General features: G+C 44.8%; 2 protein-coding genes across 4 annotated transcripts; both read right to left on the bottom strand.

Moving 5' to 3' along the window:
• Positions 1-5,038: 5,038 nt before the first annotated feature.
• POFUT2 (protein O-fucosyltransferase 2) lies at positions 5,039-19,545 on the bottom strand. Its single transcript, XM_421892.8, has 9 exons — positions 19,383-19,545; positions 18,364-18,614; positions 17,752-17,896; positions 17,312-17,422; positions 12,211-12,277; positions 9,074-9,199; positions 8,358-8,538; positions 7,016-7,139; positions 5,039-6,842 (listed from the first exon to the last, which is right to left on the bottom strand). Exons 1-9 carry the CDS (start codon positions 19,538-19,540, stop codon positions 6,689-6,691), a joined length of 1,317 nt encoding a protein of 438 aa, XP_421892.2. The 5' UTR covers positions 19,541-19,545; the 3' UTR covers positions 5,039-6,688.
• On the bottom strand, positions 18,480-21,785 carry YBEY (ybeY metallopeptidase (putative)). Of its 3 annotated transcripts, none has more exons than XM_040703970.2 (3): positions 21,441-21,785; positions 20,059-20,127; positions 18,480-18,614 (listed from the first exon to the last, which is right to left on the bottom strand). In XM_040703970.2, exons 1-3 carry the CDS (start codon positions 21,777-21,779, stop codon positions 18,600-18,602), a joined length of 423 nt encoding a protein of 140 aa, XP_040559904.1. In that variant the 5' UTR covers positions 21,780-21,785; the 3' UTR covers positions 18,480-18,599. The 3 variants fall into 3 exon arrangements, with proteins under 3 accessions (XP_040559904.1, XP_025008188.1, XP_015144724.1); XM_025152420.3 differs by lacking the exon at positions 18,480-18,614 and adding an exon at positions 19,470-19,662; XM_015289238.4 differs by lacking the exons at positions 18,480-18,614; positions 20,059-20,127 and adding an exon at positions 19,524-19,662.
• Positions 21,786-21,802: the final 17 nt, after the last annotated feature.

Below are 21,802 nucleotides of genomic sequence, written 5' to 3'. Positions count from 1 at the left end.
CTCTCCAATGAACTCCGCCAGTGCTGTTTATGACCATATATGAGGGACTGAGGCCACTGTGGGTGTCACGTTATTCTGGTGGGCATCAATATGGGACAGCTCTGGCTATGGGGAAGATGGGTCTGTTACTGTTGCACCCTGCAGAAACACTGAGCATCTTCTGAGTAGGAAAGTTCAACAGCACAAGATGTGGCAGTCCAAACACCCCTGTGCTGCAGGAGCCATGAGGATAGGACTACACCAGGGCTGCATCAAGATGGGAAGGGATCAGCCCCTGCCTTGCTATTGATGGGAGCAGCAGATGGGAAAGGCCCTTGGCCAGGGCCAGAGACCAGTCCTGGCAGTGCTGGCTTGCCTGTCCCTCCCTAGAGAGCCCCACTGAGGGCTCCTGGCAGGAGTGGGAGCTGGGACAGCTCCTGTCCTGGCAGCAAAACTGAAGCCCAGAGACTCAGACGCATACTCAGACGCATACTTGGTTCTTGGTGTGTCACCCAGGGCCATTATTACCTGTTATGTGTTGGGAGTCAGAGCCTGACAGATGCAGCAGGTTTATAAACCACAGCCCACGTCACATCATGTGCAGGCAGGAAGACAGTGGTTTCCTCCTAGCCCTGTGCCCAGGTGCACCCCTGCAGTGCCCCTGAACCACTTCCACCACAACTACACCAAATGAGGCTTCAGGGGAGGCTCCTTCATTTTTGAAGTCAGGAAGGGGAAGGACTATTATATGTGGGATTATTATATGTGGGAAGGATTATTATATGTGAGACTCCACATAGGACTTTTCCACTTTCAGTGGTTTCCTAAATCATGAAAGGATACACCAGTGAACAAAACACAATGCTTTCCAGCTTCTGATCTTTAATTCTCCATTGGTGCCTCAGGTCATACTCCAGAATCTCTGCCTTCGGGTCAGTCTGTGCTCTCTTCCAGGATTCCTGGGCTGTTGGGTTTTATCATTCGAGCCCATTGCTTAATTAGTGCTACTCACTTACTCCATGTAACATCAGTTGAATGACGTGGGATTGAATATCCAATGTAGCACAGACAGTCATGGTGTTAGGAGGAGCTGTACTTCTGTACCAACAACTTCTGAAGCATCTAACCCCCTCCATATATTGCTAGTATCTCATTTTCAGGCAGGGTGCCGAGATAGTGGATGTGACAGTTGCATCCTAATGTATGTAGGACATGCATCTGTGTTAGGAATGTGGATCTGGGTGTAGGTGGGTAGGCCTGGCAACTGGGGCCAGAAACAGGTAGGTCTGGTGGCTGAGGTTGGAGACAAAATATCCTGGTGGCTGTGGCCAGAGGTGGACAGACCTGGCTGGAGAGACCAGATGTGGTAGACACAAAACATGTCAAAATTGAGGCCAAGGTCAGAGGAAGGTCAGTCTGAAACTCAAAAATGCTGGAGGCAGGGCCCCTCTAGTTCTGGTTGTTGTATTTGTTACTCAATTATTGTGAATGCAAAGCATTCATTATCAAATTCATAAATAAGATCGACTCCAACAGCCCACCAGAAACTAGTGCAACCATTTTCCTGGAAGTACCCTCTTTTTTGATTTACCCTTGTACCTCACCTACCCGTGCCTCTAGGGCTGAGGTGAATTTTCCATCCCACTTCCTCCTATCATCTCCATGGTTATTCAAGTAAAATCACAGGCTGGTACGTGGCCTATACCCACTATATACTCTCTGGAGCAGAACACTTACTTCTAATACTTCCGTATAAGGATGCTCTGTCTTCACAGGTAACAGAAACCGTGTCTAGAGGGGAAGAGATTTTCCAGTTTTTGCAATTGCTTAGTTAATGCCCCATTCTCTGGAGAGAGATCCCAGCTGCCTGACTTCCATGCCCCTAAATCCATGCTATCAGCCCCCACATCCCAGAATCAGAACAGCCAGATGATAATGTGGTGCCTGGAGAACAGCTGAAATCTATCTGCACATCTCACAGCTTACCTAGGGATAGGCATCGGCTTCTTACTGCTTCATTTATAACCTCTACCTCTTCCTTCCACTCTCACAATGGACTTGCTATGGAGCTACCTTCCTCATCCCCTTTCTTCTTCCTTACTAAAAGAGTTGACTTTTGCTTCTATTCTTTCTGCTTGTGGACAAAAGTGAAGGATACTGGTACAGGCTGGTTCTCTGGTTCAGCTGCAGGACCTGTTGTAGAGGTTGGCTCAGATCCAGAGGCTGTTTCATCCCTTTGAGGGTGCTGAATAGTGTTTGCTAGGCTCAGGCCAGACCCCAACACAGTGCAGTAAACCGTAGCTCTTTGGCATTGCCCAGATCAGAACGTGTATTTTTAAAACATTCTGTCAGAACTCGTAGGCTGAGATAAAAATGATGTACTAAGAATGGAAAGCAAAAGAGAAATAACAGTAACTATTTTATGTATATTTATACTGGAACTGATGGAACAGACTGAAGTCTGTTTAAAAATCACTGTAATTCTGTAAAATTAGCAACTCCCTCTGGGGCATAACTTTCAATGTCCAAACCATACCTCGCTGTATGCAGGTACCAGACGTGTTCCAACCAGTTCTTGATTATATATATATATGTGTGTGTGTGTACACACACCCATACCTATATATATATATATATAGTATATTACAGATATATATGTATGTATATATATGTATACCCATGGCAGATTTAACAAAGGTCCATTATGTTCTGGATATAAAGAAAAAGAACGTGAAGGAATGCAATCTCCTGAAGAACAGTTTTACAAGAGAAGGCAAATAGAACCTTTGATGGTAAATGTTCTGAAAAATGCAGTAACCTTGACTTGATACAATGAGAAACTCAGGCCCTGCATGCTCTGCATCAGCTCTGAGAGATGCAGAATGTCAACCACAGCTCATTTTTTTTCAGCCACTATGGGTTTTACAGTATTCCTAATATTCGGTTCAACAGAAAAAAAATGGTAGTAGATGAAAGTGCTGATGCTACAGATATAGCTCAATGCTGTTTTCATTAGAGGTACTGATAACAAATATAATGTCACTGAAGAGAGCTCAGGTTATGGGAAGTAATTTCATGTGTGTTGATACACTGGCTAAACACAGTCAACAGTGAAAAATATGCAGATGTGCTTTCCATTTCCATTCCAATAAAAAAATTTGAGGACAGGTTGTGAGATTTCAAAAAAAAAAAAAACATCATTTTTGGTATATTTCATGGTAGTATTTCATCAAAAATCTTTGACAAGCCCCTTGAGAACTCACTAGGACTAGCAACCACTGCCATCAAACCAGTACAGTTTGTTAGTTCCACAGAAGGTTGGACATCTACGATCGATGTATTATTGGAAGATGAAAAGCATTATGTTTTGTTCACTGAGGATCCTGTTGTGCTGTAGGAAACCATCAAAAGTGGAAGACTGTTTTATGGAGTCCCACATGGCAAGTCGTGGAAGCCATGAGAGGGAAAGGTGAGTTGAGTCAGTTTGTAGAGGTGAAAACTCTCCATCTGACCCTGAAATTTGCTGAAAAGCAGCCGGTACTCTAAATTGACTCAGTTTAGAATGGTGGCAGTTTCTTTGTGGGGGTGGCTATAGCAATAGAGGCGGAGCAGCTGGCGTTGCAGAGATAAAGACGTCTAGGCTGCTGCACTGTGACAAGTCATGGCTACCCACAAGCTTCTGGAAAGGCTGAGAGCTGCAATGGACTATTTATACTGAGGGTGTTGGGTGCTAGGACATGGAAACTCTGGGATGCAAATATAGCAGAAGCCACTGCCAGAGTGTGCACCAGAAGACAACCATCCTGGTCCTATTCAGACAAAGAGCTTACAAACTTTGGGAGGACATAAAGTCTCCAAAGCGCATGCAGGGAAGTAGGTTGGGAAGGCAGAGTGAGTTGCTCTATCCTTGGGAAAAGACAAACCCATTTCTGGGATTGTCTTTGCCCAAGGACCTGCATGCATTATGGGGGTGATGGAAAAGGTTGGGGATATCAGGTGTGTGCCTTTAGGAGATGTTAATATTGGGTGAAACTGATCTATGATCTGAGCTGTATGCTGTAGGAAAGCACTGCTGAGCCAATGGCAGGTCAACTTTCCAAGACAGAGAGAACTTAATCTGCAAGTCTAACTACTCTAAAATGGAATATTAGCAGTATGACTGCCAAGAATAGATATCATCTGGCTAAGCTTTCCATTGCAATGGAAAGATAAGTTTTGTTCTGTTTAGTTAGTTACTCTTTAACACAGAAGGCTGCAGGCAGAGGCAGAAGACAATATAGAATCACAGGGCAGCTTGTAATAGAAACAGGTATCAGTACAGGTTGCACAGACAGGCCATGGGGTCATGTGTATGCAGACTATTGTGTATGTATTTGTGTACATGCTAGTGTTTGTATAAACATGTATTCTGGCTGCAAAGACAAGAAAGAGATGTGTCTCAAGACCTTATGGACCTAAGAAACAAGGAAATTCCACCACTTAAACAGCTGCTGTCATTTTTTTTTTCAGCTTTTTACTGACATTAACAGTTGGAAGCCCTTGACCATGGGAGCTGTCACCCTGCTCTCTAACCCCTGCCTTGAGACAGAAAAGTGAGTGTCAGAAAGTGGGTGAACAGAAATTTCCCTGTGGCAGTTTGGGCGTGTGGCTTCCTGTCCTTCTGCTAAGCGCTCTGAAAAAGGTCTATCTGTTTCCTCTACAATCCTTTTTATGTAGTGAAAGAAAGTGGTTCCCTTGTAATGGAATTCTGGTTGGAAGGTTCAACCTCTACTGCCATACCACCAACATTTGCTTCTGATGTTGTGGGCCAATATCATAAAACAGGAGGCATTACTTTCAGAGCAGCCCTCATAGTTGCAGTCTCCTAGTGAGAAAAAGGCCAATACTGGCTGTACTTTTCCTAACACAGCGCTTCTTGGGATGGATAGTGAATAAAGCCTTGCTGGGGCTGCAGGTTTTATCCAAGTGTCTCCTATGCTGGTCCACTACTAAGTCAACAGGTCTTGAAATTATGAAATGCACAGTTAGGAAGAAGTAAGAATGGACAAAACACACAACATGCTAGAAAGCTTTTTATTTTTCTCAATTAATTGAGGTACTCCTTATATGTAAAATGCCACTACTGCTTTACATGGCATGCAGGCTAAATGAGAACACTTGACTTCATGGGCAAAGGCACTGCTTTGAAATGCTTGGTTCCTCACTTAGTAACAAGTGAGAGTCAGCTGCTGCACAGAGATAAAATAACCAGCTGGCAAAAACAGGGGAGCTGCACCTACTGATGTCTGAGACATCTTCGTGGCTCTCACTGCAGTTGCACAGATGAAAGCAAGCTCACCGTCTGGAAGCACCTATGAAATGCCCAGTGAACATTGTGTAAGGGCGATATCTATACTCCTACTCAAACCAAAGGAAAAAGTAAGTGAAAGGTCCACTAACAGACGAATAACAATCCAGTAAAACTGGACTTAGGAAAAGTGCCTGCCTCACCTCTTGAAACCTCTCTACTGGTCCAGTTCTGAAAAAAGTTTCCCTTGCTTAACAGAGCCACACATATTCCATTTGAAGCACAAAATAGAGCAGAATACTTCCCACCAGCCAATTCTGAATAGCAAGAGACTGCACAAGCTAGAATTTGTACTTACAAAACATTTCTCAAATGGAAGCTGCACTTTCTCTCTGGCTGGTGGTGTAGCACAGCGCTCTTCCCATGTACTACCAGCCGTCTCCATCAGAGCACAGCACTATCTACAAGATTACTGCTTTGCCTATAAACATCATTTTGAGGTCCAAATGTTATCTGTTATTTTCCTCAGCTTGCTCCTTTTTGAAAAATCAAAGCAGAAATGCAGGAAAAAATTCTTCGAACTAGTGGGACAATCCATTTAACTGACATGGAAACATTAAAGGTCTTTCAGGACGTTCCCTAGCAAAGCATCACAGTCTAGTGACTGTGTCTAGTAACTAGTCTCTGTTAGTTGAACATCTGAGTAATACCCAAAAGGTATATGCATCAGTCAGACTGAATTGACCTTTTGAAGGACGAGGAAAAGCTTCCTTTATTTCTTTCACCACCATCCAAACCCGCTCTTGGTGCCTCTCTTAGTACAGGCCCACTGAGATTGCTAGGAAAAGTAGCTGTTTCTGACTGCATCAAAAAATTTGAGTGTCCGCAAATTGCTGTTTGAAAAGGGAAGACTTTCCTAGGGAACTGCAGAGTTTATGCACAATCTGCAATTCACATAGTGTAGATGAGTTGTATTTCCTGCAATCAGAGGCAAGCACTGAGCTGAACAAAAAATAATCAGGTAAAGACAGGAATGCAGTAGAGACTACAGCTATGTTACATTTGTAGATGTTAAATTTTGATGCCCTCCTTCCCCAGAACTTCAAAGAGAACTTTGACTTCATTCACTATTTCAAGCAAACATTTGCCTTTCAAATCTCCAGTGCAGTGTCCAGTATTGTCCTGTCACCACAGTTACACTGAGAACTGAATCCAAGGATAACTTCATTTTCCTTGCTCCCATCAGTGCCTGAATAAGAGGATAAATATTGCTTGTGTTTCAAAGCCCAAACATCAAGTAAACAGCACGAATCACAGAAGGTGAAGACTGAGTTCTAGTTTCATTGAAGGGATGTTCTTCCCCATAGACTTTCCTTTTTCTTTTGAGCTCACCAGTATAAAGCCCTTGGATTTCTCTGTATACTAGTATACAATTTTCCAGTGAGTTGGCTGCTCACAGTTTTTCTCTTTTTCACCACAGAATCGATTGTAAGTTGTTTTTGGATCAAATCCCAAGATCTCCCTTTCCTCATGAATCCGAAAGGAAAATGTTGAAACTGAGGTGCCTATAAAATACCTGTGGAAAAAATCAGAATGGGTTTCTGAAGCTAATTTGTTTTTCAAACACAAGTAACAGATTTCAGTCCAATGAATTTTAGTAAGAGATTTCCAAACAACTGTATGTGGGTCAAAAACAATATTCAGGTTTGTGACAGTAAAATGAAGCCCAAAGAAAATCAGATTCACTACCTAGCATGTGCACAGATCCACTGGTCAATCACAGCCATTCCCCCATCTTTGTACAGTTCTAGCTCCTCCCAAGTAGGTTCAAACCTCACCATCTCAGGCACCAGTTTCTTGAGCAATTCAATCTCTGAAACAGGGAAAACCAAACGCTTATGTTAGAAAGTGCAATCTGCTGCTGTCATAAAATTTTAGTGTTTAAAGAAACTTTGGGTGAACAGTTATAAAGCAAGCAAATGCAAAATCTACTGACAAACTGTACAACACATTTGACAAACATCAGAGTATAGTAAGGAAGGACTGCAGCCAGTGAGGCAGACGTGGTGAAAGGCGGGCAAATCTTGCAGGTCAAGGAAACCTGCATGAGGTATAATGAACACAGCTACTAGTCTCCTTCTCACTTCTACAAGGAAGCTGTAATGACAGCACATCTAAGTTCACAGTTCCCTGCACGGGTATTCTAACACTGTGTATTTAAACACATCCCTAGATAGTACTGGAAAGGAGGTTCAACCCTGGGGGAAACCCTAGAGTTGGGAGATTTCACATCCAGGGCCACCCGGATGGTTGTTGAAGACAGACAAACAGGTGGCTGGATAGGAGACTTCAAAGATCTCTTCCCAGCAGCATGCAAGACTCTGAAAAGCAAAGAAAAAAGGTAGGGTGGAAGGAAGATGAAGAGGAACAGGCAAAGATGGCATGTTACTTATGAAATATTGCGGTTGGACTTGATGATCTTTAAGGTCTTTTCCAACCTGAGCTATTCTATGATTCTAAATTCCTAGTCTCCCATTGTAGAGACTGTCAGAGTTCCTGTGAGAAGTGCCTAACAAATGTTTTGACAGTGTAATGGAAATGCTAAGTCACAGCTTGAAGCAGTAACTGTGTACCTAGTAGAAAAGCAGGGCCAACCCAGGTGAGCTCAGGAGCATGCAATGCACCTGAGTGACCAAAAGAGCTGGAGCCAGGATCCACCCCTTCTCAGACCTCATTTGAGGGTTGGCAGTGGAGACCAAGTATCTCTCTGGAGGTTCCTGTATACCTGAGGCCTTCTCAAGGTAAGTAGCTTCTTTCCCTTATTTCTGTGCCTACTGCTGTTGTGTTTGTGCAAATCCTCACTCACTGCAGCCTGGGATCCTGCTGCTCTGCTGTCACTGTTGTGCCTTCCCTTGCATTACAGATACCAACTACATATGTTTGAAGGAAACAGCTAGCTGTTCAATCCTGTTCAGTTCCCTGTTTAATGATGGATATATATGAACTCTTATAGAAGTTGTTTATAAAAACAAAATAGTACTGTGTTCATTCTCAAAAGCCATTGACCCTAAAATGATCATTATTTGCCTACCATCCTCAACAGCATCAGTGGCTATGAAAACTTTTTCAAGTTTATGCGTTTTCAAGAGGCTGTGGATTTTCTTTGCTGCTCCGTGCAGGGAAGGCACATCTTCTCTGTGACCCCAGATGAAATCTTTCCTTCTGAGATGAACCCCAAGGTATGGACCACCTAGAGCTGTGCCTGTCTTAACCTAAGAGAGAAAGATCAATGCATTTTAAAACTTAAGAGTGCCATTATATTCATTCACACTGTAAAGGCCTGGGAATTTTAATGCATAATCTCTGGATAAGGCATTGATAGCTGAAGAAAGTAATTTTAAGGTGTGGATTTGTAGCATTTTTATTTTTGGAGGCCTGTGTCATATAAGACGAATTAGGGTGCAAAATCTTTTTAAGCAAAAAATGCTCTCCTTGACTAAACACACAATTGGCAGTTTGCAGCTGAACTTTACAACCAAAGATGATGCTAAACACAAGAAGAGATCTAAGTTCCCTTTAGTGAAATGAGGGTAACAGAAATCTAACAGCCAGATCAGCCAGCTGCATCTCAACACCTTCCAGTAACTCACATCACACAGAAAGAAGAGAGTATTAACATGTATGTCCACTGTGATCTGAGCAAGGAGAGGGAGATTCATGCATATCTTCCAATATTCCCTGCCGGTGTACAGCAAATAAAAACAATTTATTCCATCTATTATGGGAAACGAACTGTTACAATTTTACCTTCATCTGTGTCCAGTCCTCATTGTAATGAGTCCTGTCTGCCTCGTCTGTGGACTGAAGGTACTTGTTTCTAAACTCATCTCCTGCTACACGGAGATGTTTAGCAAATACCATACTTCGACGGGTCTGTTGAAATAAGAGCAGGTACTGAATCAGAAAAAGGGAGAGCTAAAAGTGACTAAATGCAGAAAGCTTCATGTACAAGGAGCTCTCAGGATACTCTTCTAGCATACTTAAGAAGATCAACACTGGCCTTCTAATCTCATCCCAAATCTTCTAGCAGAACGTTCATGTTAAGGGAGAAGGTACATACTGTCTGCTGCAGAAGACTCATGCTATAGTTCAGGGACAGACTTTCTCCTTCTTTCTGTATTATGTCAACACAATGTGATTCTGTCAAGTAGAGACATTAGGTACCTTACCCTAGGTGTGATGAAGACGCTATACCCAAAAAGCAGCAGAAATGTGCATACACAACCCATGGCCATACAATGCACTGTAGAGAACAACAAACAGCCTCTAATGCATGCCCATATCAAACACTTCTAAACTTCATCCTGATGTGCTGTGCAGCTGTCATGTCATGTCACGCATTCTCCGTAAGTGCCAAACAGGTTTTTCCTGGGCAGAAAGCATTCCTCTGACAGCAGACATTCTGGACGAATACTCATTTTGCAAAAGCATATCCAAAAGGGAACACATGAATGCATGAACCTCCACTGACACACTTTCTAAAGTGGATGCTCTCTGTATTTGGTTATTCTATTAAATGGAGTATTTCAAATTTGCATGTACGACATTGTTCTTTCTAACTACCTCTAAGTTTTGCTTCTTCTTACTTTTCATCAGGAAAGAAATAAACAACAGAGACCCTCCTCAGAGGTGCACCGAAAATGGCAAGAGACCATGGGCCCAAATTGCTGCAAGGCAACTTCTGTTTGGACATAAGGTAAAACTTTTTATTGGCAACAGTGGCAAAGTTGTGGGTGAGGTGACAGACCTCCAGCCATGGGGACCTTCTACCCTCAAAAGGAAACAGTCCAGAACAATCAGATCTAACTGTCAAGGCAGGAACAACAGGACACATCCCAGCCTAACTTATTCTGTGGTTCTAAGTATGAGAAAACAAAATCAGTACCAATTATATTCTCTTTGTGAACATGAATTGAATGAACAGTACAGATCATCTAATTCTCTGAGGTCATCCTCCCAGTGTGGTAAAACCAAATTCAAAAATACTGTATTTTGCTGAGGTATCCTTGGAGGAAGTTGTTCAGATCAGTTATTTTCAGGGTACTCTGCTCCCTGACCTGGAAGTCTAGGATGGGGAGCAGAATAAACTCCCCACCGTTCAGGAGGAAATAGTTAGTGACCTCCTTGTGGAATGACACAAGTCCATGGGGCCAGATGAGGACCACCCAAGGGTGCTGAGGGAGCTGGTGGAAGTTACTACCAAATCGCTTTCCACAATCTATCAGCAGTCCAGGAAAATGGGTAAGTTCCAGATGACTGGAGACTTGACAGTGTGACACTCATCTACAAGAAGAGGCAGTAGGAGAGTCCAGGGGACTAAAGGCCAGTCAGCCTGACCTCATTGTCAGGGAAGGTTATTGAACAGATCAGCTTGAGTGCAGTCACGCAGCATGTGCAGGATGACCACGGGACCAGACCCAAACAGCATGGGTTCATTAAATGCAAGTCCTACTTGACCAACTTGATCTTCTGACTGCCCTGTGGATGAAGGAAAGGCTGTGGATGTAGTCTACCTAGACTTCAGGGGAGCCTTTGACTCTGTCTCTCCTGGAAGAGCTGGCAGGCTGTGGTTTAGGCAGGTGTACTCTTTGCTGGGTAAAGAACTGGCTGGGGGGCTGGGCCCAGAGTGCTGGTGAACACAGATAAATCCAGCTGGTGACCAGTTTCTCAGAATTGTGTTTCTCAGTCAATATTGTGGCCAGCCATGTTTAGAATCTTTACTAATGACCTAGAAGAAGAGATTGAGTGCACCCTCAGTAAGTTTGGAGATGATACCACGCTGGAAGGAAACGCTGATCTGCTGGAGGATAGCAAGGCCCTACAGAGAGATCTGGACAGGCTGGATTGCTGGGAGGAGGCCAATGGGATGAGGTTCAACAAGATCAAGTGCCAGGTCCTGCACTTTGGCCAAAACAACCCCAGGTAATGCTATAGGCTTGGGGCAGAGTGGCTGAAAGACTGCATAGAGGAAATGGACCTGGTGGTGCTGATCAACACTGAGCTGAACATGAGGTGTGGAGAAGAGGAGGCTCAGAGTATCGCTCTCTACAGCTGCTTAAAAGGAGGTTGTGGTGAGGTGGGGGTTGGGCTCTTCTCCCAGGTAACAGCAATAGGACTAGAGAGAACAGCCTCAAGTTGCACCAGAGGAGATTCAGACTGGACGTTAGGAAAAAAATTCTTCTCTGAGAGTGGTGAGGCACTGGAACAAGCTACCCGGGGAGGTGGTGGACTCATCATCCCTGGAGGTGTTCAAGAAACATTTAGATGTTGTACTGAGGGACATGGTTTAGAGGAAATACTGGTGATCTACACAACTAGTTTCATAACATCATGAGAGAGAGCCACCTCCTCTTTAAAATTTGAATCATATCAAGCACATCTTTTCTATTTTCCGATGGCTCAACCTTTACCTTTGTTATAATATTCTTAAAACTGCTCTCATAGGAATTATTTTACTAGACCCTTGGGTGGGATATCCTAAAGTGCTCAGTGTTACCTTGAGACGTGCAGGAATTTTGCAATCAGACAGAAAGTTAGGATGATACTGAGCACTTTCAGGAACTCTTCTGAAACATCTCATCTTGATGCTGACTAGAATTTACACAGAGGCAGTTCTGTTCTGGTTGCTGATGTGTTGCATAGGGGAGGTCCTTATAAATATAGCTACCTATAGCTCTAGATCTTTGTGGAGAAAACGCGAAGACACATTAATCACACTAATCCACAGCAGCCTGAAGACCACCTTTAGCAAATGCTGCTGAAAAAAAATGTTACTTTCAGAAAAAAAAAATCCAAGGCAAAACAGAAGGAGGTACTGGTCACCAACTTTTTTTTAAATCAAAACCAAGTAGAAAATCTAGAGAAGCTAACTGCAGAATACTCACATTCCAATAATCTTTCCCTCCATAGTGGTCATGAAGAAGGTTTTCAGCTCTGTCCAACATCACTGACCTATTAAAAATTGTAAAACTGAGTGTAGTCCCCTTAGGAACAGAATTCACATTATGATGTTTCTTTATACAGATGCCAGGATAAAGCACAGCCTATGATCTGCTTGAAAACAGAGTATGGGGAATAAGGGATACATCTATGATGTATAAAGCAAACTGTGACCCAGAGCCTGCTGAGGAGAAAACAGAATAATGATGTTGTGTGTTGCTACTCTCTTCCTTAATAAATGTTACTCTTCACTGTGCTAATTAAACACAAACAAGAAATAACAATCTCTTGTACAGTCCTCAGAGTAGCTGCTATTGTAGAAATACAATTGCCAACAGGGAGAATGATCCAAAGGGGAGAAGTAAGCGGTGACATGGCAGCCTGAAAGCAGATTAGAGCTTCTTTGCATTCACAAGAGAAAAACCAGAGAAGGTGGTTTCCATGTATGTAACAAGGCATCTACAGTAAACAAACCGATTTAAGAATATACAGATGCTAGAAAAGCATATTAGTAAAAAAGCAGAAATTTTACATTGATTTTTTTTTTTTTTTTTGCTGACATGAAAACAGCCTCTGTTTTCCTTAAGTTCTTTGCATACAGGCAATTAACTGCAATGTCCAAGTTCTATGAAGCAGAGAAGATTCTGAGAGTTTTGAGCATCCAAGAATATCCAGGACATAGGGTGGTGGGTGCTCTGACCATACTGAATATGAATGAATGTAAAAAGAAATGCTTCTGCAGAAGGGGATCAAGGTTATTATCTGTATTTTCTTCTACTTAAAATGACAGGAAGCAAATAACCCATCAACTTCAGATTAACACTGTTGCAAACCAGCTAGGCACTTGCACATACAGCTACAAAAAAATCTGGAAAATAGTCTACAGACTGTGCTGGTGGAGAAAAATCACTGCATTTAACAGAAAGCTTAGAGGTGAATCAGATTAATAATCGGGCAAAACAAAAGCTACTGCAGTTAAATTCAGCTTTTAAGAGGGGATCTATACAAAAATAATGGAGCTGTGCCCAAGTGAAGAAAACTGAAAGGCTCACAAGCGCCAAGGGGTTAAACAGAAAAAACAACCAAATCTATAGAAGAATTTTGGCAACAAGAAATAAACTGCTTCAGTTAAATGAAAAGACTTCCTTTCAATACAAAGAAAAAGAAAATTAAAACCTTAACAATCATTTAGACATGATAACATCTTAAGAGAAACAGAAAATGTAATTATTTTTGTAGCTATCTGGTAGGTGAAGTAGCTGGAAATATCCCATGAGGGAACTTCTTTTCACAGCAAACTCATCAGAGGACACATTGAACCAAAATGTCCATATGGAACGTATAGCTACAGGACAGCTAGGACAAGTGAACTAATGTATGGCCAAGCCACTCAACCAAGGGTGAAGGAGCAGTGCCTAAAATTCTGGTATGCAACTTCCTGCTTAAACTGCATTAGTATCAGAGGTCTGCAATGAGGCCAGTCTGAAGTTAATCTTCTAAAAAGCACTTTGGAGAGGTGTGGGATGCAAGCGGTAAGCTTGATGTCAGTACTGGACAACATAGTAGCTATTACAAAAACACAGAATGGATACCTAGATAAAATAAATTGGTGAAAAGGGACCTCCGAATCCAATGCACTTTGGACACAACAAACCTGCAGATACATAGAGACTGGGGGAGAACAGGCTAGAGAGCAGCCCTGTGGAAAGGGATCTGGGGTTTCCGGCTGACAGTGAGTTGAACCTGAGCCAGCAGTGTGCCCTGGCAGCCAGAAGGGATTGTCCCTCTGGTGTGACCTCACCTTGAGCATGGGGGTCAGGTTGAATGCAAAGTATGAGAAGGACATAGAGCTATTGGAGAGTGTCCAAAGGAGGGCTGTAAAGACGGTGAAGGGTCTGGAGGGCAAGGTGTGTGAGGAGTGGCTGAGGTCCCTTGGTTTATTCAGCCCAGAGCAGAGGAGGCTGAGGGGAGTAATCATGGCAGCCTAAATCTTCCTCATAAGGGTTAGCAGAGTGGCAGGCACGGATTTGAAGTGGTTGAGAGTGGTGGCTGACAGCTCAATGTCCGGATGGAGACTAATAATGAGTGGTGTCCATTAGGGGTCAGCAATGGGACTGACATTATTTAATATCTTCATTATTTACACTGACAGTGAGATTGAGTGTGCCCTCACCAAATATGCGGATGACACCAAGCTGTGTGGTATGGGCAGCATGCCCAAGGGAGGATGTCATCCTGAGGGATGATGACAGGCTGAGCAGCGGGCCCAGGAGAACCTCATGAGGTTCACCAGTGCCAAGTGCAAGGTTTTGCACCGGTGTCCTGGCAACCCCCACTATCAGTACAAGCTGAGGGATGTAAGGAGCACAGCCCTACTGAAAAGGAGCTGGGGCTGCTGGTGGATGGCAGCTGGACACTGTGCCCTCACAGCCCAAAGCCAACCACATCCCAGGCTGCAATAAAAGCAGTGTGGCCAGCAGGGCGAGGGAGGGGATGTGCCCCTCTCTGCTGTGAGACCTCACCTGAAGTACTGTGTCCAGATGGGGAGTCCTCAGTGCAGGAGAGATGTGGACCTGTTAGAGCATGTCCAGGGAAGGGCCACAGAAATGCTGCAAGGGATGGAACACTTTCCCTAAGAGGGCAGGCTGAGAGTTGGGGCTGTTCAGCATGGAGAAGAGAAGGCTGCGGGGAGACCTGAGAATGGCCTTTGAGTATCTAAGGGGAGCTACAGGAAAGAAGAGGACAGACTCTTTAGCAGGGTCTGTTGTAACAAGACAAGGGGAAATGGCTTCAAACTTAAGGAGGGGAGATTTAAATTGGATATAAGGAAAAAGTTGTTCTTGTTTTGTTTTTTTTTTTTACAATGAGGGTAGTGAAGCACTGGCACAGGTTACCCAGAGAGGTGGTGAGTGCCTCATCCCTGGAGACGTTCAAGGTCATGCTGAACCTGATGTAGCTGTAGATGTCTGTGTTCACTGTAGTGAAGCTGGACTGGATGGCCTTTTATGGTTTCCTCCAACTCAAAAAAATCTATGATGATTCCATGATCTCTGCTCTTCAGTAACAAAGGCAGGACCAGAGGCTCTGCACCAGAGTGCAGTGAGCATAGAACAGGTTGCCCAGGACAGCGGCCATGGCCTCAAGCTGCCAGAGCTCAAGGACAACACTCTCAGACACAGGGTTTAATTTTTTTAGGTAGTTCTTTGTGAAGTTAGCAGTTAGACTCAATGATCCTTGCGAGTCCCTTCCAAATTGGACTGTTCTACAGTTTTCTGAACGGACTACTCCAAATAAATAATTAAGCATGCAAGTAAGATAAGTCTCACTGAAATTGTGTGCTGAGACTTCCTGAGAGTGTTCATCCAAGCTTTTTAAGAAAACAACTATGGCACAGGAGGCCAGGAAATTGTGTAGATTGAAGACCTGTTTATATATGGGGACAGATGTCCAGCTCTCATTGCAGCAGGACACAAGTGGAAGGAATCTGCTCTTCACCACATTCCTAAACAAAAAGCTGTGATGAGCTTGAACAGTAGGGTGATGAGCTTGCTGATCAAATTGTTCAAAGCAGCAAAGGCAAAGGCCTACACTGAAGGATTAGGGAAGTTTGATGATTGGCCAATAAAATGGCAGGTGAAATCTAATCATAGAATCATAAAATGGTTTGGGTTGGAAGGGACCTTAGAGATTATCTAGTTCTAACCCCTTGCTATAGGCAAGGGACACCTTCTGCCAGACCAGGTTGCTTGAAGCCCCATCCAGCCTGGCCTTGAACATCTCCAAGGAGGGGGGCAACCTTAACTTCTCTGAGCAACCTGTTCCAGTACCTCACCAGTTAAGAATTTCTTCTTAATGTCTAATTTCAATCTCCCCTCTTCCAGTTTAAAGCCATTTTCCCTCGTCTCTACATGCCCTTATAAAAAGTTCCAGCTCTTCTGTAGGTCCCCTTCAGAGGCCTACAGCTGCACTTGCACTGTTATGCTTGTTGCTGTTCCTACTCATGTCTGATTGAGAAATATAACCTTGTGGACAAAGTGCCTTGTCTGCAGCTTAGGAACACTTCAGCATCACTCCTAATTTTTCTCTTGACTTTCCTCAACACCAGATCTATCATAGGTACCATGAAAGGATTAACTGTAGGACTACATATATAGACTTCTATGGATTATTTTATACAGATTCCTGCTCTCACTGGCAAATATTGTGGTTTAACCCCTACAAACAGAACACCACCACTGCTGAAGAACAGGATTTTGCTACCTCTGCTCCCAGCAGGAGGTAGTACAGATCTCACTGCTCTGCCGAGGGGAACTTTCATCTCATTTCCAATTAAACAGTATTGACGTCATACATTTGGCTGTATTTTTTTCTCATGGCAAAACTACACCTCATCTTACACAGCCTATGGTTCTCCTATGGATTTATTCCCCTGATGTATTTATAGACAGTGATTATTTCCTTTTCCTGTTCTACCCTGTACTCCAGTAGCTTTTGCTCTGCTATAACTTCTTCAGTTATTACAGGGTCACAGCTGTCTGGAAATGCTCTCCTACTGAGAGAATGTAAGCATGCTTCATCTCTCATGTGAGAGTTTCCCTTTCCTCTGATCATTCTAGTGGCATATCTGTATTTCAGAACAGAAAGACAAAACATGCTTTCTATAAAAGTAGCTCATACTAATGGGGATTGATGTCTCATGAGATCAGGAACTATCTCTTCTGATCCAAGATGAGTACTTGGGATACGCTGTATTTACACTATTCCCTCTCCTCTTAACACAACATTGAAGCATAAAGGAAAAGGGTGGCAAGTACAGTTAGCTACCTGAGAGAGAATTAGGAAGAGCTCAAGGCTGTTTCCTCTTAGTTGTTAGCACTGCAGTTAGTTGTTTTTAGAGCATAAATTCCTTTTATAACGATTTTAATGGACCATGGTAGCTTAGTGACGAAACATCAAAACCAGACATAGCCTTTAAGTTCTCCCTGCTCTTCCCGCCTAGCAATGGGCTTGGCATACAGCAATATGCAGCAACACAAAGCAACTCACTGTGCTGAGGTATTCTTCAGAAGGATAGGGGCTACAACAGAGGCAGATCCTTGAACAGACAAGCAGGAGACATTCAGGCCCCGTGTTTCCTCATAACCCCAGAACCATCCCCTGAAAGAAAATAAAAGGTTTTGGTTCACAGGCTTGTATTTTAAATTAATGTCACACATAGAATGAAACAAATCAGCAGTACACCCTAGGACGGTGATATATAAGGTAAAGAAACCAGACAGTTCCTTCATAGTATTTTTTATAACATAATGACTTTCTAAAATTGTATTTTCTACTACATTTTGATATTGACCAAGTTTTAGAAAGAAAATGAATCCAATGCATTCAGAGACTCACAAACACTATCACTAATCACACAAGTCTGTTCCATTAAAGTGGGTGAATTTCTCACTGAATAGAAGATAAGTGAAATGACTGCTAGATGTTACCTGTAGTACTGATGCTTGTCTTTGGAATACATAAGCTGATCAATGCAAGGTCTCTCATCTATTTTTTCTTCCCATGTTCCTTCTTTCCATCCTTCCTCATAGCCTTGCAGGACATAAATCTGCTCAATAAAGGGCCCACCTGACTCTAAGCAGAAGGCAAAGCAAGTATTAATGGGCATGAAAAAAAATTATTATGATAAAGGTGTGAACTAGCATTACTTGCAGTTAAAAATCTACTGGAAATAATATGATGCTAGTCTCTCTCTTCCTTCTTTTCCCTACTGAAAAGAGAAGGAAGTTCAGAGTGAGTTGAACACTGGTCAGGGTGGAGACAGGTTCTTTTCTGTGATGCCCACCAACACAAGGGATGCAATGGGACAAACTGGAAGACAGGCAATTCCATTCAAACGTAAGAAGGAAATTCTTTACTGTCAGAGTGACAGGGCACTGGAACAAGCTGCCCCCAGAAGTTTTCTTCCCATTCCTCCTCCTGCCATCTGTATAATTTTTTATTTCACATACATGAGGATAAAAGCATATGTGAAAACAAACTTCTACAGAAAACACCTCCATGATTTAGTCAAGTGTAGAATGCGTTATTTCATACTTTACCTGCAAGGAACTGCTCATACTCGATGACAGGGATGTTCTTATTAAGGCTTGGGAGGTCAAAGAACTCAGACCAAGGGATTCGGACCTGAAGGATGTCAGGACTCTGCCAGTGATAGAGACGTCCCCACGGTGGCAGAACTAACACCCAATTTTCACTTTTCAGCAAAGTCTTCATAAGTGAAGCAATACGAATATAGACATCCCTGCGAAGGTTGAACCCTTCAGGAGGATTTACATCATACAGAAGGTATCTAGAGAAAACAAAGTAACAATTATCACTTCAGGAAGAATTCAAAGCAATTACATTTACTCCATGTATACGTGGTGCAACTCTACTGCAAGGAAATTTCTTGCTTTCATGAGTTTGTCGTATTTGGGAGATGGAAGGGAGTGGACAAGGGGGAAGGCTGAACATGCTGCACAGGCAGAGGAGACCACGGCATGCCCTAGTGGTATGGGAAGGATGACCCCAAGGGGCTCTCCTCTTGTTGAAGACCTTCTTGGCAGGCATCATCAAAACAGCCTGTGTCACAGGCCTCTTCGGCGGCAAGGGAGGACTCAGAAGCGACACCAAGCGAACAGCATGAATATCTTGCACACCCCGAAGAGTAATCTGTATGCAGTGAGGGGGGTGAAATGACTGACAAGTCATTCAGGCTAATTCCTATGACTCAAATACTGACAAAGGAGGACCCATTGAGGAGGGACAGGGCAGGAAGGGCGAGTGCTCTCTGCCACCAGAAAAAGCCACCAGAAGGGCAAAACTGATGTTGGAAGACAGAAAGAGACCCCAGGCAGCACCCAAAGCATGACAGCTATGACAGCGCTGTCTCCCAGACATGACTCAAACAAAACAACAGGGTGAACAAGGCTTCTGATGCACCCACAAAATCACTTCCCAGTGGTGCTGTTGGTCACCATACCAGCAGATCCACGGTCTGAGTGGAGGTAGTGAAGGAGGGGACTCAGACCCAGGGAGACAGCACTGCCTGGGCCAGCATGGTGGGGCTGCTCCTCACCTAGTGTGTGGTGCAGCAGCAGCAGCGGACAGCGAGGTGGCAGCATGACCAGCACGGAGGGCAGTGGGCAGTGACTGGGCAGCAGCAGGCGGTAGGAAGGCCAGGGTGGCCAGAACCAGCAGCAGTAGCATGAGGAGGCCAGGGTGGTGTGCTGCCATGTCCAGGTTGGCCTGCTGGTGGCTCAGACACTCCCTCAGAAGAGGCCAGCAGTGAGGGGCTGGAGGCTGGTGCCTGTGAGCCGGTTCAGCTCCTCCAGGATTTCCTCTTCCTTCTGGTACATCTGTAGGAGAAGTGCACAGGGGTTGAAACAGCTGCTGAATATCACAGGCCAGAGAGCAGAGGAGGGACACAACACCTGTGCGACAAACACAGCTGTCCAGGATGATGGCAGAGCCCTGAAACAGGCTGTCCAGAGAGGTGCTAGAGAATCCTTCTCTGGAGATATTCAAACCCACTCAAACACTTCCCCGTGCAACCTCCTGTAGTGAGGTTGCTTTGGCAGGAAGTTGAACTACAGGATCTCCAGAAGTCCCTTCCAGCCCCTACAGTTCTGTGATTCTGAGATGGACAGGACTTGGGGCCACTCCCTCCCACAAGATGTGATAAAGGGAAATCTTTTTGGCTTTGGTACAGTTTGGGCACCATGCACCCTTCCATGGCAAGGGCATTGTTGTACCTGTTGCCATTCTGCCTTTGTGTTGTGCTGGTAGCCAAGCAAGTGACACAATCCATGGGCTGCAGTCACCTGCACAGAGAAGCAAGAACAGAGTAGATGTTACAAACCTAACTCCCAACATCTGCCACAGCTTGCTGGTACAGGCAAGATCAACAACAGAGGCGATGCACAGTTGCCACTGGTATCAGGCAGCTCGTTTGGCTGACCTGTGCCATGCACAGTGCGAACAACTAACCCTGCACCATCTCAGCAGCCCTTTTACCAGTGCAAAAGCCCCTAATTTCTCCAAAGGCTTGGGCTCCACTCACTGCCATGGCAAGTGGCTGGGCAGATGCTGAACTGAGATCTCAAGAGAGGTGGTGGGTGCAGGCAGTCTTCTGTCCTTCCTTTACGGAAGCAGTGTGCAGCTGCAATTGCTCACGTGTGTTATTTTAAATTAAACCACATCAAATTCCCAGGCTTTTAATTATTCACAGAATCATTTGAGATGAAAAGGACTTTTAAAGGCCACCTAGTCCAACTTCTCTGCAATGAATGCAGACATCTACAGCCACATCAGGTGCTCAGAGCCCTGTTCAGCATGACCTTGAACGTCTCCAGGGATGAGGCACTCACCACCTCTCTGGGTAACCTGTGCCAGTGCTTCACTACCCTCATTGTAAAAAAAACAACAAAACAAGAACAACTTTTTCCTTATATCCAATTTAAATCTCCCCTCCTTAAGTTTGAAGCCATTTCCCCTTGTCTTGTTACAACAGACCCTGCTAAAGAGTCTGTCCTCTTCTTTCCTGTAGCTCCCCTTAGATACTCAAAGGCCATTCTCAGGTCTCCCCGCAGCCTTCTCTTCTCCATGCTGAACAGCCCCAACTCTCAGCCTGCCCTCTTAGGGAAAGTGTTCCATCCCTTGCAGCATTTCTGTGGCCCTTCCCTGGACATGCTCTAACAGGTCCACATCTCTCCTGCACTGAGGACTCCCCATCTGGACACAGTACTTCAGGTGAGGTCTCACAGCAGAGAGGGGCACACATCCCCTCCCTCGCCCTGCTGGCCACACTGCTTTTATTGCAGCCTGGGATGTGGTTGGCTTTGGGCTGTGAGGGCACAGTGTCCAGCTGCCATCCACCAGCAGCCCCAGCTCCTTTTCAGTAGGGCTGTGCTCCTTACATCCCTCAGCTTGTACTGATAGTGGGGGTTGCCAGGACACCGGTGCAAAACCTTGCACTTGGCACTAGTGAACCTCATGAGGTTCTCCTGGGCCCGCTGCTCGACCAACTGGACACTGCTCAAATCAGACTTCCACCTCCCGAAGCTAAAAACCAAGAAGAAAAATGCAAAGCTTCCCAGGCCACTGCCCAAGTTCCCCGCCGTGGCGCGGGGCTCACCGTCAGCACACTCTCGAAGTCCTCCCCGGCGCGGCGGCACTGCCGCTGGATGAACTCCACCCCCAGGAAGATGTCCCCGAGGTTGTACTCGTCGCGGCTGCGCGGCCGCGGGAGCTCGCCCGGCGATACCCGGTGATAGGGGAAGGACAGCACGTCGGTGGGCTCGGGGCGCCGGCGGTACGCGCCGTTCAGTCGCCTCATCAGCCCATCGCCGGCGCAGACTAGCGCCACGTCGAAGCGTGCGACGCCCAGGGCGGCCCGCAACGCACAGACGGCGCGACGGAGCGGAACCCGGCGCAGAGGAACGGTGCGCTGCGCGTTGCGGATCAGCACGCTCATGGCGCCGGAGCCCCGCCCGCTCG

This window comes from Gallus gallus, chromosome 7 (assembly GCF_016699485.2).
Source record: "Gallus gallus isolate bGalGal1 chromosome 7, bGalGal1.mat.broiler.GRCg7b, whole genome shotgun sequence".
Taxonomy (NCBI): Eukaryota; Metazoa; Chordata; class Aves; order Galliformes; family Phasianidae; genus Gallus; species Gallus gallus.
The sequence above is the reverse complement of the archived record's forward strand: the minus strand, read 5'-3'. Positions and strand labels throughout refer to the sequence as shown.